The sequence below is a fragment of the Netta rufina genome (assembly GCF_964035555.1).
Source record: "Netta rufina genome assembly, chromosome: 1".
Taxonomy (NCBI): domain Eukaryota; kingdom Metazoa; phylum Chordata; class Aves; order Anseriformes; family Anatidae; genus Netta; species Netta rufina.
The window spans coordinates 12,213,020-12,230,302 of NC_140123.1; the positions used below are offsets into that span (position 1 = coordinate 12,213,020).

The 17,283-nt window shown below is 47.1% G+C and overlaps 1 protein-coding gene across 3 annotated transcripts in view; it reads right to left on the bottom strand.

The window, feature by feature from the left end:
• Positions 1-17,283, bottom strand: part of MTMR2 (myotubularin related protein 2) — a 59,257-nt gene that overhangs the window by 12,980 nt on the left and 28,994 nt on the right. For all 3 annotated transcript variants that reach the window (XM_084299727.1, XM_084299728.1, XM_084299729.1), the window contains 5 exons: positions 11,244-11,319; positions 8,495-8,589; positions 8,187-8,297; positions 6,088-6,189; positions 5,180-5,263 (listed from right to left, as the gene is read on the bottom strand). In XM_084299727.1, coding sequence (XP_084155853.1) covers positions 5,180-5,263; positions 6,088-6,189; positions 8,187-8,297; positions 8,495-8,589; positions 11,244-11,319 — 468 coding nt within the window. The remainder of the gene's footprint in view (positions 1-5,179; positions 5,264-6,087; positions 6,190-8,186; positions 8,298-8,494; positions 8,590-11,243; positions 11,320-17,283) is intronic.

Sequence of the window (17,283 nt, forward strand, 5' to 3'; positions counted from 1 at the left end):
ATTGTACATATGTGGTATAGAGGAGCATCGAGTAGCTTGTGAACCTGTAGTACTCAGCCAATGCAGAAGCAGGGGAAGTGATCAGGTGTCGGGTAATAGGGAATAAAAGGTTAGTATTTGTTTACTAAAATGCACTCCTGATTGACAGGACGCCCGCCATTGCAATCACAAATAAAATAGCTTCACAGAAGATCCTGTCTGAAGAAAATTATTTGAGATGTTTCTCACAGTACGTGACTGTGCCGCATCCATCAGCAATGCTCAGAGATTTCAACCCCTCCACCTCCGAATTTGAATCAAAACCATACTCTCGGCACAGTCTTGGCAAGTAAAACAGGGGCTGACAAGCAGTTGCATGGGAGAAGAGCTTCCTTTCATTCTACTGATGCTCACAGAGAAGATTAAGCAGTCAGTGGCACTGCAAAGCATCCTCTTCACAGCACTGGGCAGGATGGCTCCAGCACAGGCTGCTTAGCCCAGAACTGACACCTCCAAAGCTCCAAGTCTTGCGGCTGCCACTCTTGCTGCCACCGTGACAAATCCAAATGAAATCCTTCCTCTGCAATAGCCCAGACCAAGAAAATCCATGACATCCTCCCGAGAAAGAAAAGGGTGTGTGTCACTGAGGTTTTCACTTCCTTTGAATCACAGGGGATGTCTGCTTTCCCCGGCACAGGAGCCTTGAATCACAGCACCACCCAAAGAGGACTTGGGATTCAGATCATGACTCTCTCTAAGGACTTGAAGCAAGCAGAAATAAACAAAGTGGGCTGGAAGAGGAGCTGAACTCACATCTTCCCAGGACAGTTGCTGTGACGCGGTGTAACTAATGCATTTATTTGTGTTGCTTCAGATTTGCACTTTCTCCAGCTGGAATCAATAGAAAAAGCTAAGCATGATGTGAGGAAATACCAGTGTGCTTTATATAAGATGCATTTCATTGCTTCCTGGTAAGTGGTAAGCACCCAGAAGCCTACTATCAAGTCAACCCAAACTGACACAGACGCAACTCAGGAATCATCTGAAGGCTCAGGACCAGCACCAGGAGCACCTGCAGGAGGAACCCAAGCACGCCTCACTAACAGGGTACAACACTCCAGAAGCTGCTGGGGAACGTGGCTGCCAAATAACCATGTTAGTTGACATGTTAGAGACTGAAGCTATGCCTGAACTCACAAAGTTGCCACAGTGCTCAGTTATGTTCCTTACAGCCACGTCATCTAACCACAAAGACACAGCTGTTGCATCATCTCCACGCACAAAGCAGACTCAGTGTTCCTCTGGCTAGTCACCCCTGCCTTACTTCAGCTGCCCATGCTCAGTTATCACTTGACCTACATGCTGCATGCCTTCTAGAGTTCACTTTGTCCACAGGTTGAAACTGCTGAAGACAAACCAGCACAGCACTGAAATCAGCACCTTGCAAAGCATACAGACACATTTAAATTTAAGCAGATGACAATCTTGCATTGACAGGAAAAAAACATCATGTCCTTGCTGGGCAGGATCTCTCTGCTGGACCCAACTGACTGATGCTGAGCTTAGCCACGCAGGTACACCCTAAGCAAGGCAAGGAGGATCCTGAGTTACAGACCAGTCGTTCCTCTCCCAAACTGGTTTTGGGCCATGAGATACCAAGAGGCTGAGCAAATCAGCTGCTCAGGCACATCCCTGCACCAACAGAGGGTAGAGCTGCCAGAGCCAAGCTGGCCCTCTGCCATGTGCTCAGCCCAGGTTGTCTCCACTTGTCACAAGAGAGCTGTGACCTGTTTTGCAGAAGAGACACACCTTGCATAAGCAGAATCTGTTAAACTACAGGACATTTAACAATTCAATTCTCATTTTTCTCTCCTAAATTGTGCACACCATTCCTCTGTAGGTTTCTGTTCTCAGGCTCTAACTCCCCCACTCCAGTTGTGAACCGATGCTTGCCACTTCCAGCTTCTCTTCTAAATAATTCATTTCCACATGCTTTCTCTGAAAGCAGCAGCCACAGCCCTGTTCTGTGGCTCCCTGGTACTTTAGACCAGAGCATAGGATTAGACAAGCACAACTTCTGTAGGGAAACATCACACATTTCCAGCTTCACAACCCCTTGTAATATTTTCCAAATCCTCCCCACCTTGTTAAAGAAAATGAAAGCTTTAAGTTACTCCAAAGGCATCTCAAGGCCTTTTGGTTTCAACTGAGTCTTACTCACTTTGCAATTCTGTTTCATACTCTGCCAGCCCGTGTGTAATAAAAATCAGGGAGCAATTTCAGTTTTAAATTTCATTTGCCACATGTGATTCCATTTACTGACTAAATCCCAAATCTCTCTGAGTTCCTTTTGTTCTCCACAGGTTGTTTATTACTCCCCGTAGTTTTACACAATCGCAGATTTTTAATAAGTTACATATTTCCATCTTTCCCAAGAACACTAGCAGCGAAGTTGGAGGTTTGCTGAATGTCTTTCCTAATTGCTACGATCTCTATTGTATCAACACACTTATATTAATCTGAAAAAAATCCTTACCACACGCAGAACTTGCCACGTCTACCAGTGTAGACAGAGATCCTACCGTGGATCCTCCTCTAAAAGTCTTTTCTGGATGCCTTGTAGTTGGCTTCTGCTCCCCTCTCTGTGTCCCTGCTCCCACAGGGAACCAACTGGCCTTGCCTAAAATGCACCAAGTTAACGCCTGACCATACTGCTGGGTTGCTTATGCCCCAGGCCACCTCTTCTGTATTAGCTTTTAAACCAATTCCAAAAGGTCCTGCAGATAGTGCACGCGTCCTGCTCTTCTATTTCTGATCACAATTCATACAGGCAGAGACAGGTAATCCCATTATCTGATTTGATGATGCCAGTTTTGTTTCACTGTTAACGAATCCCTGCTGCCATTTCAGGACGTAATCCTGATTTATTGTAGCAGTAGTTATTGCTTTAACAGAACATGGCTGGAGCAAGAAAAAAAGGGCTAAGACATTCACACAGATAAATTGAACATCCATAGTTATAAATGCCAAAATTAAATAAACAGACTGAAATAGCTTAAAGTTTTGGAGGGAAAATAAAACTTCATGTTGCAGGACCTAAATCAACTCTAGTGAAAGGGAAGAAATTCTCCTCCTGGCCAGCTTACAACATAAACATCTACCGCAGCATGGTTTGCCTCTTCTTCAGCAGCTGGCGTTGGTCACTTCAGGAGATAAGCTGGGACTGATGGATTGTGTGATCTGGAATGGGAATGACCCATAACCCATCATGGATAAAATTCAGATAGGCCATGGCTGCGAATATCCCGGTTGGGATTCATTTTTGCAGTTCCCAATATAAGCGAATGGCTGGGGGCGTTAGCACACGGACAGCAGTTCGGTTTCTTGACGTAAAAGCAGCTGGGCTAAGTTCTTCCTGTCCACTCAAAAATGATACAAAGGCAGGTCGTAACAAAAGGAGCTCATGTTGAAGCAACATCACCATCACGAGCATGACATACTTAACACACAACCTCACACGACCAGAAACAAAGACCCCGTGACACTAAGTCTTATTTGCTTTCCAGAAAGACCATGAAGAGCTCCAAATCTCATGCACTTAAATAAGTTTGTATCCTTCCACTGTATAACCAAGCTCCTGACAAATCTAAGGTACGGCCAATCACAATATATAAGCTCCTATGGCCAGAAAAGCCCTATATGCTAAAACCAGACACGCCAGAGAAGCTGGATTCATTTTCCTTGAAATCCTCCAAGGTCACCCTTCCTTCTTTCCAGGTATTGTAAGAATGTCTTTTATCCTCCGTCTTTTTTAACTGAAGCTTAGCTAAGTGGATGTTGTGCTTTTCAATAGAGATTATTTTGATAGCAAACACATACCCTGTAGTCTTTACACCAAAGTTCCCAGTCCTGTAACGAAACATCCTTCCCACACAACTCGGGTCGCAGATCCTTCTTTATAAAACAGATCATTAAAATACTCCCAGGAGGTAAGACTGTAAATGCAGCAATAATCTCTGCGTTATCTGGTATAACTAGTCAAAGTCAACCTGATCATACCTAATCTGAGTTTGTCTCTGTGATTTTACATTCTGGTATCTCATTGCAAAATACATACTTTTTTTTTTTTTTTTTTGCAATGAAGATAGGGGGTAAAATTCATCTCACTTTCAAATAGCAGCCTAGAAGCCAGTGATCTATCTTAGGCAGCTATTTTAGGAGGGAACAAATCACCCCCAACAGTGAAGCGCTCTCTCCCCATCTGTTAATGACAGGCCTAGATAAGCAATTTAGAAGGCGTGCCCAGATTTTAGAAGACTGCAGCTAGTAAAATGAATCCCCTCCCTAGGTTTTGGATGTTAGGAATCAGATGAACAACTACACTGGGACATAGGTCTTGTTTCCTTCTGTTTTATGGGCAAGATCCAAATAAATCTTTAAATTACATGGCTGTAAATGTCTTAATTTTACACAGGAAAATTGATTTTATCCTGACAGATCTGGATGAGGCAAAAGTTTATTGTATCCAGGGCAGAACTGCCACCAAAGCGTGTTGTTTCCTCAACTTGAGGATTTTATGAGAAGAATGATTTCATTATAAAAAAAATAAATACTTTTTTTTTTTTTCCTCAGGGAGAAACATTCTGATTTTTATGCTGGCTTTCCTAATTGACAGCCTGTGACTTCACAATCATTAAAACCTTTGACCAGTCTATTCTAGATGCATTACAACTGTCCCTGCTCTGATTCCCCAAGAAAATGAAGGCATTCTACACTATTTGCTTCCTCCCAGGTTCCTTTTTGAGATATCTTACAGAAATCTGGAAAGAATTAGAACTAATAGAAGCACAAATAGAGGCATAAAACTCAACAATGAGATGCCTTTACCTGCAAAAATAGCTACCTCAGTTCCTTACCACCAGCAGGGGCAGACGACTAAGCCAGAGCAAAAGTCTTTTTCTACCAAAGCCTGAAGTCAGCCTTCTGCAGCCTGAATAATCTCCCAGTGGATGCTGCTACCCCTAAAGCTGTGCTGCTGTCATCAGTCACTGCACTATGGAGAACAATGCCCTAGTCCTCTTTGCAAGACATTTGTCAGCAGGATCGTTCTCTGTTCCATGCAACTGGTAATCGTATTGCTGCACTGAGCCTCACTTTTGAGAAGTAGAGGGGATGAGGAAGGATGTGGCATGGTACTCACCTGTCTTCTGTACTCCCAAATGGGGTCATACACCTTCCATCCGTTTTCTGGAAAAACCTCTTTGTACTCAAACGCGAAAAGTGGCTGAAAGAAAAAAACTTGTCCTTAAAAGCCCACTCAGAGCCCGTTTTCAAGATGTTTAATATCTGCAGTAACAGCTCTTGACTGGTCCTTCTTTTTTTCCCCCTACCCTACTACTTTTCTTTTAGGGTTTTGTGAAAAAGATCACCACACTTGCTGTAGTAGGTAATTTGTACAACAACAATGTACCTTCCTCCGTACCCCGATCCTTCTTGCCCACGACCCAATACTTCATGGACAAGAAGGAGTTTTTCCTAAGAGAAAGGAAAGACTACGCGTGCAAGAACACTCTTACATATTAAGAACTAGACTCTTTCGACATGATCATAATCCTAGGCAGCCTGCTCTAGGTGGCCCTGCTTGAACAAGAGGGCTGGACCAGATGACCTCCAACCTCAGCTATCCAGTGTCTGGGTGATTCAGCCAGTATTTGAAGCAACAACTATGGAGTCATAAAGTGACTCTGTACAGTGAACAGACAAACTGCATTCCAGATCCGGGAGCAGTGCAGTCACCATTAATGGCAAATCTCTGCTGGATGTCACTGTGCTTTGAACATTTTTCATCCAGTACGAGGATGATCAGTGTCATTCCCCAGTCACGAAGTAATCCAGCCCCACAGCAGTAGACTTTTCCTGTTCTCTATACAATCTGAGTTCCTACAGAATTAATTTTCAGACTGATTTAAAAATCAGCATTTCTACTTGCTCAACAAAAAAACGCACCATGTGAATATTGTACCAGATAGATGAGACTCAACAAAACAGCTTACTGCCACTCTGCATCTTTTGGTAATGGGGTGGGGGGAGAAAAACCCAAACACTTACCAGATTATTCGAAACTGGGAAAGCATACTTCATCAAGTTCTCAAATATGGATCGCCTAGTTCTCCCTTCAGGCTTATGAGCAAATCTTAAGTTTCTGATGTCCTAGGGCAAAGAAGGAAGTCAAACTGTAGGATTTGTAACTCACTTGAGCAGCCAAAGGAACTCCAAACCCCAGCATTCACCACAGGCTCACGTCACGATGTTCCTTCGAGTACCGATACAGTATTGCACATGGAACAGTGCTGCACAGCAACTCAGCTTGGCTCAAAGCCTCCAGCAAAGCCTGCCACAACCACAGCAGAGCAAAGGGAGAGCAGAGGTGCCACTCATCAGCACTGCCTTGCCTCTAAACGAAGCTCTCCACCTGCTGAAAGCCTAGGGGAGAGACCTGGCTCAGGGACAGGCTCTGTCTGATCAGCAGCACCCTGTGAAGCAGACCTCCCAGCTCTTATGGGGCTCCCAAGCTGAGCTGTGCCACAAGACTGCTGGAAGGGACTGCCTCACAAAGCATCTCCACAGAGCTACTGCATGGAGGGAGCCCAGGTCCAGCTAGTTGAGTGCAAAGTAACTGAAGCCATCTCCCTTGAAAGCCTCCATCTCAGAGCACTCAAAAGGCTGTGTGAAGCTGACAACTCCTCCACTTTGCATAGCAGCACAGTTCCCACAACGAGTGGCAAGCCAGGACCTCCTTTCTGCACTCATCTCCAAAATCAAATACAGAACCTAAATAAAGCATCTCTAAGGTGCCAAGATTTTTCAGCCAAGCCTACAACTCAAACGCTTGTAGTAAACAGTTTAAAAGCCACCAGCAGGAAATGATCCATCAAGGTCAAGCACACGAAGACAGCACAGCAAGCCAGGGAGTGAGAAAAATGGCTAAAGACTTAGCTGTCTTACAAGACTGAGATGAGGTGGCAGGGCTCAGACTGAAAATGTAGGATGTAGAAGCTGTATTTGTAACTCTGTAACCAGCACTAAACTGCTCTGCATTGCCTGGGCCAGGTGGGCTGGCATATAAATATATAAAGAAATATATATATATAAATATAATGTATATAAATACACTGTATAGGGCCAAGATATCTATCATTTACTCTGTGCCTGGGTTTCCCAGCCAAGGAAACAGTGCAGTTCTCTCCAAACCTGACTGTGTGCATGTTTGCATCTAGGCAAAATGGCTGAGAAGAGGACCAAGAATTCAAAGCAAAACAGGGAACAAACTGGCCCACCAGCACAGGCACCCTGTGGTGGCCAGAGAGGATTATGACTGCAGTAGGCTGAGGGAGCAGCTGGATGATTTGGTGCAGATAATATCAACGCTGGTGACTCAGCGTGCCTGCAGCTTCAGAGTCTGCTCAGCTTCCCGGTGCCTCAACATCACAGCAGTGACCAGAGCTGTCTGGGGCTCGTTTTCAGGCCTCCATCTGCTTTTATCCAGAAAGTAGCATTCGTTCTGCCTTCAGGGGGGCCTGGAAAGAGCTCTAAGCAGCCTGAGACCTACAAGGTTCAGAATCCAGCTCTTCCTACATTGCCACCCAGGAAAGCAAAGGGGCTGTGCCCTAGGTGGGTAGGAGGTATGGCTTTAGGCCTGGAGACAGTGGCTTTATCCACTTTGTGAATCTACAATAGACATTGGGAGGTGAATTGCTAATTTTTATTAAAGATTGCATTTTCAATGACTCCAAGGGCTCTTGAGAAGCGTATTTCAAATGTCTGCTCCCTTGAAAGGAAGGGAATAGCCTCAAGGAGGCTACTCGCCCGTCCCTCACCACGAAGCACAGCAGCAGGTGGACACAAGCTAATGATTTCGAGGGAAACATGCACCCTGTTCTTGCTCTTGAAATGCAAGTGCATGAAAGTCATCCCATGCAGCACAATGAGCAGAGTCTTCCTGGGATATCCTGGTGAGCAACACAGAAGCCTTGAGGACTGCATTACTGGGATGCAGACCTAGGTTTCTACCATGAATAAAGCCATTATCTAGCATAAAGCCTGAAAAAAGGTTTGTATCCCATCCAGAACTTCTTACAGTATCATAGAGAAAACCTTTTAAAATATATTTTCCCCTTCCCCAATGTAAAACAGACACAAAAATTTACCTTGCATACAATCTCCAGCCCATATGAATTCTCGCCACGACTGGAAGCACCTCCTATTTTCTCCACTCTGTTGATTACACCTAAAGATGCATCTAGGACAAAAGGAGGGTCCTGTAGACAGTTGAAATTTGTGAGTTTAAAAAGGGGAGGGGGGTGAAAAACCCAGCTTCTGTTCCCTTATGCCAATATGCCCAACCATACAGCTAGGATTCGCACAGAACACAAAAAAATAAAAAGCAAACAAAACAAAACACACCTAGGTCTGAAGACTGAACAACCCACAAAAGCAGATGGTTACAAAAGCTTACCCGTTCCATGCTTTTAAAATAGAGTCTGTAATTGGTAACAGTGAGGGTTCCTCTGATTGCTCCAGTGAAGGGGCAGATGTACGTGACATCCTTAGCTTAAAAAAAAAAAAAAAAGAGTTAATTTCATGATTAATTTATGGGAGGAAAATTATTACAGCAAGAGCACTCAGGGAGTTCTACCTTCCAAGACCATGAAATGAAAAGAAGCTTAATCGGGGGTGCTCGCCTAGAGCTAAGATGGAAATTTTAGTTTTGTTGAGAAGAGTTTGGCTGTAAGTCAAACTCCAGGCGAGCACCATCAGCTGGAATCCCCCACCTGCACAGAGCCACTACCCCAGTAGGGGTGTCAGCGTTAGGAGCAAACTTTGGTGCCATACTTACCAAGCAATGCTCTACCAGTAGCTGAGATCATCGCGTGAGAGAAGTGGATGCAATTCCTGCCTGAATGCGTGTATTTGAAGCTGACATCAATCTGCATGAAAAACTAATGACTGCCAGCAATCCGTTTTGTGCCATCAAGAGCAAGAGAAAGCAGCTCCCCTACAGATGGCTTTTAGGATGCTGAGGTCCTCCTGTATGCCCTTACACACAGAGTCAGCCCTGGGATGTAGAGGCCCTGCTAACGGCCCTGATTGAAACCAGTGGAGCTACAGTGACTTCCAGCAGCCAAAAATCTGGATAGCACCCAATCGCCAGCGATGTGAAGCCTTGAGCCAGTGATCAAGTTACCCTGCACCAATTCAATTCCTTCTGAACCTGAGTGACGGAGACTCAAAGCAGTCCCCTTCATAAACGGCCTCAAACGTTGCTCGCTTGTGCCAGCGAAAGGCAAGAGGTGCTGCTGGTTTTCCCCAGCAAACACCTCTCCTGACTGCCTTTCTGGTTTCCATCAATTAAAAACGCCAGCATTTGCGTTGTTCCCTGCCCCCGGCGCCCACCACGACCCGTCACACCTCCTGTCCCTGAACAGCTGGCTGGCTGTGCCATGGCCACGGCTGATGCTGTCACCGACGAGGAGCAACACTCCTTGAACACACAAGCAGCCTTTCAGGAGAGCCACCGACTATAGCTGCCAGCTCCATGAAATTTGGAAAAGAAAACAAAAAACCCCCGGGCCGTTTTAATAACCTTAAGCCTCCGAGCCCTAGGGGATTCATTTTGCAAGGGCTGTGTGAAATCCGTAAAGAAAGCTTCACCTCCCAGCCAGGTGACAGCCTCCATGCATGAGGGGCACAAAGTTGCTGGGTCTTCTTCCTGACACCCCAAATTTCCTCCACCTTTATCCCACGAGATTCAGCCTGGAGAGAGGGAGGAAGGCAAACTGCCTCGGTTCTAGGGCACTCATTTCACCCTCACATCAGCTCTGCTTCTACACAGTCACCGCTGACTCCTGAGGAATCCTGAAAAATCAGCAGCAGGCAGGGTCTGCAGGGCAGCGGTAACGTCAGCCCGAGCCAGCTCTGGTTCCTTTCAGAGCCTCAGCTAGAAAGTTCAAGGGAAAAAGGGATGGGAAGTGACGAGTTCGGAGCAAAACAGGCAGCACAGAATTTCGGGATTAAAATATAAATAAATAAATATGCTAGTGACTTCATTATTTACTTAAATTGAAACGTCGCTGTTGGAAGGGCTATTAAACACAAAATGTTTCAGCTCTAATTAAACCAATACTTCATTACTGGCTGATTATTAATCACTTTTTTCAAAGAGTAGATTGACAGGGGTTTGAAAGCAGCCTCATGAAACACATAATAAGAGTGAGGGCACCCTGCCTGGCTTTTCCACTACAGTTCTCTTTATTGAAAGAGCAGTTTCCAAATGTTCTGAAGTAATAATAGCAGTAATAATAATCATCATCGTCATCATCCAATAAGAAAAATGTGCACATGCATCTGACTTCTCAGTAAAGGGGAAAAGTAGCTAGAAAAACGTTTTCCAGGTAAGGAAGCCTAGGCAAGATCTCAAGCTGGTCTTACCAACTTACAAAGCACACCATGCTTCGCGTTTACATTTTATTAGCTTGGTTTCCTAAGGAAACAATTTTAGTTAGTTACCCTCACACCTACACACGTAGTATCATATGCCTGGCGACTTGACTTTAACCCTACCAGGGTTGTATGATTCCAGCAGCATCCATCTGATGAACAGGCTCCTCCAAGGTATTAAATTCCTTCGCTGCTCGGGAGAATGGATGCCAAGAGTGAAAGAGGGGCTGTACTAGTGCTGCTACCAACGGGAAATCTAAGAAGCTCAGTCTTTGTTAGATACAAGAATCCATATGGAAGAAAGACACACGAAACCATTCCCAGGAACAGATCACAGTCTTGCTGTCAGAGTTAACTGTGCCCGTGGAGTGAGTTAGATGTCAGCCTGCAGCCCGTGGTTAGAGGAAGAGTTCAGAGTCTTTAGGAAAGCAGCAGAGAAAAGAACTGAGCATTGAGATGTTCTGGTTTGGGGGGTTGGCTTTTTTGGGGGGTTAGACAAGTGTGTTTGTGTTTGTTGTTTTTTTTAAGACTGAAGTTATGTTCTTCAATATCACTTTCAGAGGAAGGGAAGATTGAATAGTGTTGTACTTGCTCCACGCCAAGAGGAACCACACAGTTACCATGGCTCACACGATGCGCAATGATTAATGAAACAATCTGATCACAAAACATCAGCAATTTGCTATTGTTGGTCAATGACCAGCAGGGCATTTTGCTCTGTGATCTTCTATTTGGTCAAGCAAACAGGAAATTTACTCTTCACTTACCCATATCTTTAATGGTTTCTCCTGGTAGCAAGGGTGGCTCTTCCATTTCAGCTAATTTATTAGTCTCCCTCAGGACCTGCGTAAAAAGAGGCAGAAAAAAAAAATCATTACTTTTTCATACAGTGAGAAGTTTACACCTACCTGCAACAGGCCAACAACGTCAAGAACAACAAATATTCAAGGATCCTGAGGTACTGCCCAGTGTCTCAGCCTCTGTAAGGTCAACACTGAGCATGAGAGACCTTGGCACAGCCCTGCAACCTTGGAGCATGCCACTGGGCCATGCAGAAGTGTTTAAGTGAGGATGCTTGTGACGGAGAAGCTGCTGGAGCAGGCTGTGTGCTCTGGCAGCACACTTACCTGCTGGCTTTCACACCCCAACCTCCTCCTCCTCAGCCTAGACACCATCACAAGCTAAACTCTCTGTCCACACAGCTACACGCAGAACCAAAGGGATTGATTAAAAGTGATCAGCCAATACCATGATGCTATCGACTACTACAAAGAGAAAATTGTAGTTTACGTTAAGGAGAGTGACAGTAGACAACTTATCACATCCATGTCCCCAGCGAGGGTCCAAAAACTGCAAAGCCCTTGATTTGGCTCAGTAGTCGTAACTTGTAAAAAGGTCATCAGGTTTTCTGGGGTGTCTGGGGTAAGGGGTGTCTGACAAACACCCCCTCCTCCATCCTCCCTTGGGTGGAAGTTAAGCACAGGGCGTTACTTCTCACTGATATAACTGCATTTCAACAGGAGTTTTCTCTGGAACAGCACAGCACAAGGAGATGGCCATTTTAAGAAAGCACATCCCTAACTATAGAAGCATAGCCATAGGTTTGGACATCAGGTAAGAAGCAGGCAAGACCAAGTTTAAGGCTAAGTCTACGTGGCCAAGCGTAGATGGATCTGAATAGTAATGCCCTGAATCAGACAAAAAACCACAGTCAGCCACATTGCTCAACCTCATAACACAGGCAGAGAAGAGCAGGTAAGCTAGTCCATCTCTGCCTCATCCTGTAACAGCCACAAGAGTTTGGATTTAAAGCTGGCGTGCATCCTTCCTGGTGGAGATAGGCAGAGAGCGCTCACGGCTGCTCACAAAAATGTGCAGACCTGGCCAAAACGCCTCCTTTATCTTAACGTGAGGAAGGAGAAAGAATTGGTTTAATTTGGTATCAGGAAATCCCTACAAAGAAGATTCAAAGACACGGCCTAAAGTGGCACTTAGAGCCTGACACATCTGCGGTCAACTTTCATGTAGGATCAAGCCAGAGGGAGAGCCTCGGGGAGGAAAAATTCTCTAAACTATGCAGAGAAAGGAAAACAAAACCCAAAGAAATCCCACGCCACAATAAAAGCACGCTCGGGCATTTTCACACAGCAGACTGATGGATAGATGAAAAGATTACCGAGATCAAAGCCTTCTTGAGAACAAGATGTACGTTTAAAAAAAAAAAAAAAGCATTCAAGTGACTTAAAAAAATACAATAATAAAAAAAAGACAAAAGAGCAAGCGTGGAGCTGACTTCCTAGCAGGAAGAGCAGTACAGGAACGCACCCACTTACACCAGCTCTCACCTGGGAGGCTGCCAGTGCAGCAGGGCTGGGGTGTGGGGGACGGACAGAGGGAGGTCAGCGCTGAACTCGCAGGAAAACTTCTCTTCCCTCTGCCCCCCCAAAGCAATACCGGTGAAAACAGGGCTTTGCTGGTATAACTGTGCTGGGGACTTCTCGTCAGCACAGCTGTGTTGGCCAAAGATCACACGCCCCATCAGAGCCCTGACTGACAGCCTGTGATGCAGCCCCAGCCCCAGCTCCTCTGCAGCAACTTCTGCGCTCCAAGAGCAGCCTTGACATCAGCCGGGCTGAAACTCGGCGTCACCCAGATGTCCTCCGGATTATGCCAAATGAGACAGAGGCTCCTCGCTAATTAGTCCTTGAGCGGTGGGCGTCTTTGCTGCCTTTTATCTTGGAAGGACGTGAGTGAGAACCCCGTTCGGGACGCGGTGCACAACTCCTCCGGGCAGGTCCGTGCCCAAACGGGCAGCAGCTGCTGCGGGATGGCCCCGGCCACCAGCTGGGCTCACCGCTCTCCTGCAGATGTTGGTGGGAGCAGGTCCAGCAGTAAACATTCAGAGGACGGAGCTCTGTCTCAAGCCAAAATGAGCATGAGGTAAGGTACAGAGAAAGCACTCAGAACGGCAAAGAGCTGCTGCGGTCAGCAGGTGGGCAGCGCTCAGGTGGGCTCTGCACCGCACTGAAAGCAGGGGAGGGAAGACAGATCTGTGTCCACACCATCCTGTCAAAGACAAAGCTGAAAGCCTTTTTTGGTTTAAAAACTGGCTCGTCTACGCCTAATAAAATCCAGCTGCTCACTCACGCTCTTTGACACACGGAGTCCCCAGGGTCAGGGGAAGGGGTTAGCGATCCAAATCCGCGCTTGCTTCCACACAGGGCAGTGGACAGATGACCTCCTGCAAGCACAGCACTCAAGGATCGAGGCTTTTTGCCTTTTGTTCCCCCCACATGCTTTATTTTGATCTTTTCCGCAGAGTTAAGGGCTAAATCATTGTTTTTACCATCCTCCAGCTGACCTCGGGCACACGACGCACCTCAGGGCTTCCCGGACTGCTTTCCTGATGGTTGCAAAGCCCGTGCACACACATCCCCCAGGGATATAACATTCACCCCTCCCAGAGGCTGTGATAGACACGGTCAGAAAGCCCAGCCCAAACACTTCTCCAGTGTGCTGGTCTTTGTGGCGTCTGCCTAACTCTAGACCTTGAAGGAGCCTCCGAGCTGGAACAGGAACACCTGAAACCATCCTGGCAGAAACCTAGAAACGAGCAGTAGGCATTTTGCTGAAACCCGCCTCCACCGACGGCTCCTTCAGATCGATTTTGGGGAAACACAATCTGTACAGCTGACAACGCAGGCAGCGGGCACGGGGAAGACATCTGGGGCAGCACTAAAGGACGGGCAGCTACAGGAGGGAAGAGAAATGGGTGGATAAGAACAGAACATTTTTGGAAACGGATCAAGGGGAGGAAAAGGAGGGGATGATGAAGTAGCCACGTGCAGCTCTGGGATACCACTAGCTCCCTGGAGGGACCCTCTGCCCTTGTATGAGTAAGGAAATGATGCGAAAGCCTCCTCATCCCACTGCGTGTGTGTCCCCCGCCCCATAACGGCTCATCAGCTGTCAGAAAAATCCTTTTGATGTACTTTAGCCTATTTTCAAGGCTCTAAAAATAACACTCTTGGACTTAAAGAAAATGTAAATTTAGCCCTCTGCACATCTTGCAAAACAAAAGTAAGGGCTACCGGGAGGCAAGGAAGCAGGTAGGTGAGCTCAGGGACGCCGGTCCAGCAGCCTTGAGAGGCAGGCTGGCTCCTGATGCCTCAGCAATCACACACACCTGTAAGTGAGATGCTGCACCTCTTTGAGCCCCAGGTTTTTAAATTTTCAGTGGAAAAAAAACTAAAAGATCAGTGCCCCGAGATCTGCAATGAAGATTGGGGCCAGAGCTGGGCAGAACCGTGTTACTTCAGATGGGGCCGCTCTGATGCAGAGCCACACACTGGCCGTGTCCATCACAGCCAGCACTGATTTCCGTAACGAACACAAGCACCAAAAACCTGTGGGCTAGTTTGCCTTGCCTCTAAGCTAAACTAGGTCCTCAGTATCTTTTTTCTCACAAAAATACGATGCTTGGTAACTGAATCTCCAGGAGGATGATGAGGTTAGTTACACACCAGAATGATCTTTATTTGCCTTCTTTTACCAAGCAACATCATCTCCCCATTGCACCCATCAGTGAGCAGGCACCTCGGCACCTAACCCAGCCCTGCCTCAGCTCGGGGAGGGTGCGAGGACTTCATGCCACCACCCACCTTTGTCCTGCTCTCGAGCAGTGACTTGGCAGATCAAACCCACACTCACGACGTTTCACAGCTGCTCCTCGTAGCTCAGGATCCCAGACGGTGTCAGCTCCACCCCACCCGCCCCCAGCTGAGGAAGCAGAGCTCTCTCCAACCCTCCCACTTACGGTGCCAAAGGCAGGAAAACCCTTTGCTACGGGCAAACCCTTCAGATCTCAGGAAGAAAGTGACTTTGCTCACGTGGACGGGGGCAGGCAAGGAGCTTCAGGTCCTGCTAAGGGGGTAGGGCTGCTCCTCGCCTCATCCCTCACGCCTTCATGTTGGGATTCAGGACAGCGTGCTCCTGCCAAGCCTCTCCAGCCATGTGTTCGTGCTGCTTCCTAAAGCAGCAGCCAGAAAATCCCTCTCCCGATTCATGTTCCTGCACGACTCACGCAGGCAGCTAACCCTGTGTGGCTGCAGCCAGCTCAGGGGGTGCAGAGTGAGCCTGGTGCCAGAAATCCACGTGCAGGGCCCAGAGCTCTGAGCATCGCTGGGTGCTGGGCCACGGTACCTGAGAGGGTGCCTCAAATTCTGCATTTAGAGTTTCCCTGTGCCTGTGAACAGAACAACTGACAGGTTTTCTTCTTGTATTTCCTGCGGGCTTTTACCTACCAGCTGTGCTGCATGGCCAGGATGACAGCACACATCCTGCCCTGGCTGCGGCTGAGCCAGGATCACCGCCTCCTGTCAAACCTGCCAGCAGAGCGGCTCACATAATTGCTCCCATATCTGGTTCAGACAAGATGCCTGGGCTAGCTTAATGTTGTTTTTTTTTTTTTAAATCACAGAACAGAATGGTTGGGCTGGAAGGGACCTTAAAGCCCACCCAGCTCCAACCCCCTGCCATGGGCAGGGACACCTCCCACCAGCCCAGGTTGCCCAAAGCCCCATCCAGCCTGGCCTTGAGCACCTCCAGGGATGGGGCATCCACAGCTTCTCTGGGCAGCCTGGGACAGGGCCTCACTATCCTCTGAGTGAAGAATTTCCTCCTAAAATCCAACCTAAACCTCCCCTCTTTTAGTTTAAAGCCATCCCCCCATGTCCTATCACCACACCCCCTGACACAGAGTCCCTCCCCAGCTGTCCTGTAGCCCCCTTCAGGCCCTGACAGGCCGCTGTGAGGTCTCCCTGGGGCCTTCTCTCCTCCCCAACTCCAACAACCCCAACTCCCTCAGCCTGTCTTCACAGGAAAGGTGCTAAAAAGAGGAAGATTTAGATTATAAATAAGTAAGAAATTCTTCACTGTGAGGGTGGTGAGGCCCTGGCACAGGCTGCCCAGAGAAGCTGTGGATGCCCCATCCCTGAGGGCATTCAATGCCAGGCTTGGTGAACTGGTCTAGTGGGTGACATCCCTGCCCATGGCAGGGGGTTGGAGTTAGATGACATTTAAGATCCCGTCCAACCCAAACCCTTCTGTGATTTGGGACAGTACCTTTGGCCCTGACACCAACATCCACAGCTCAAACTTTCTGGTAGCAAACCAGCAGCCTCAGGACAAAGTGTGCTAAGAGAGCACCTGGGGCCGCTCCTACCCATTTTCTAATTATTCTCTTCTACTTTCTCCTGAACACTTGAGTCCTGAAACCCAAACACAGACAAAGTTGTGGGGTTTTTTTGTCTTTATGCATTTTTTTTTTCAAGGGGAGACTGCAGGTGTGTTAACAAATGGCTGTGTAACCGTCTCTCCCCAGTTCTGCGTAGACTCCTTTATTCTGAACCACAACCAGAACGAACAAAATGAATCCTTTCTGTTTTAGACAAAATTAAAATGCACGACAATTAAAAATTATTGTCGTTTTCCCCCCCTCTGTGTTAATCTCTCTTCGCTAACCTCCTACATGCTCCAAAGGATTTTTGCACTTTGTGAATAGATTAATTATGTATAAAGCCACATCCAGGCCTACACTGACCACCCTGCTCCTGCATTATTCCTTCCCCCCAAACCACGTCTGCTCTGCCTATCCAAAAGCCGAGCTCTCCAGGCTTGGAGCTGCATCTGTTCCAGCAACACACAGCCCTGTTCTGTTTCCTACAGCAGGAAACTGGGCTCTTACCTGGTCCCCTGACGTAAACATATTTAACCTGGGCATACAGACAAACATTATGTGCACAAAAA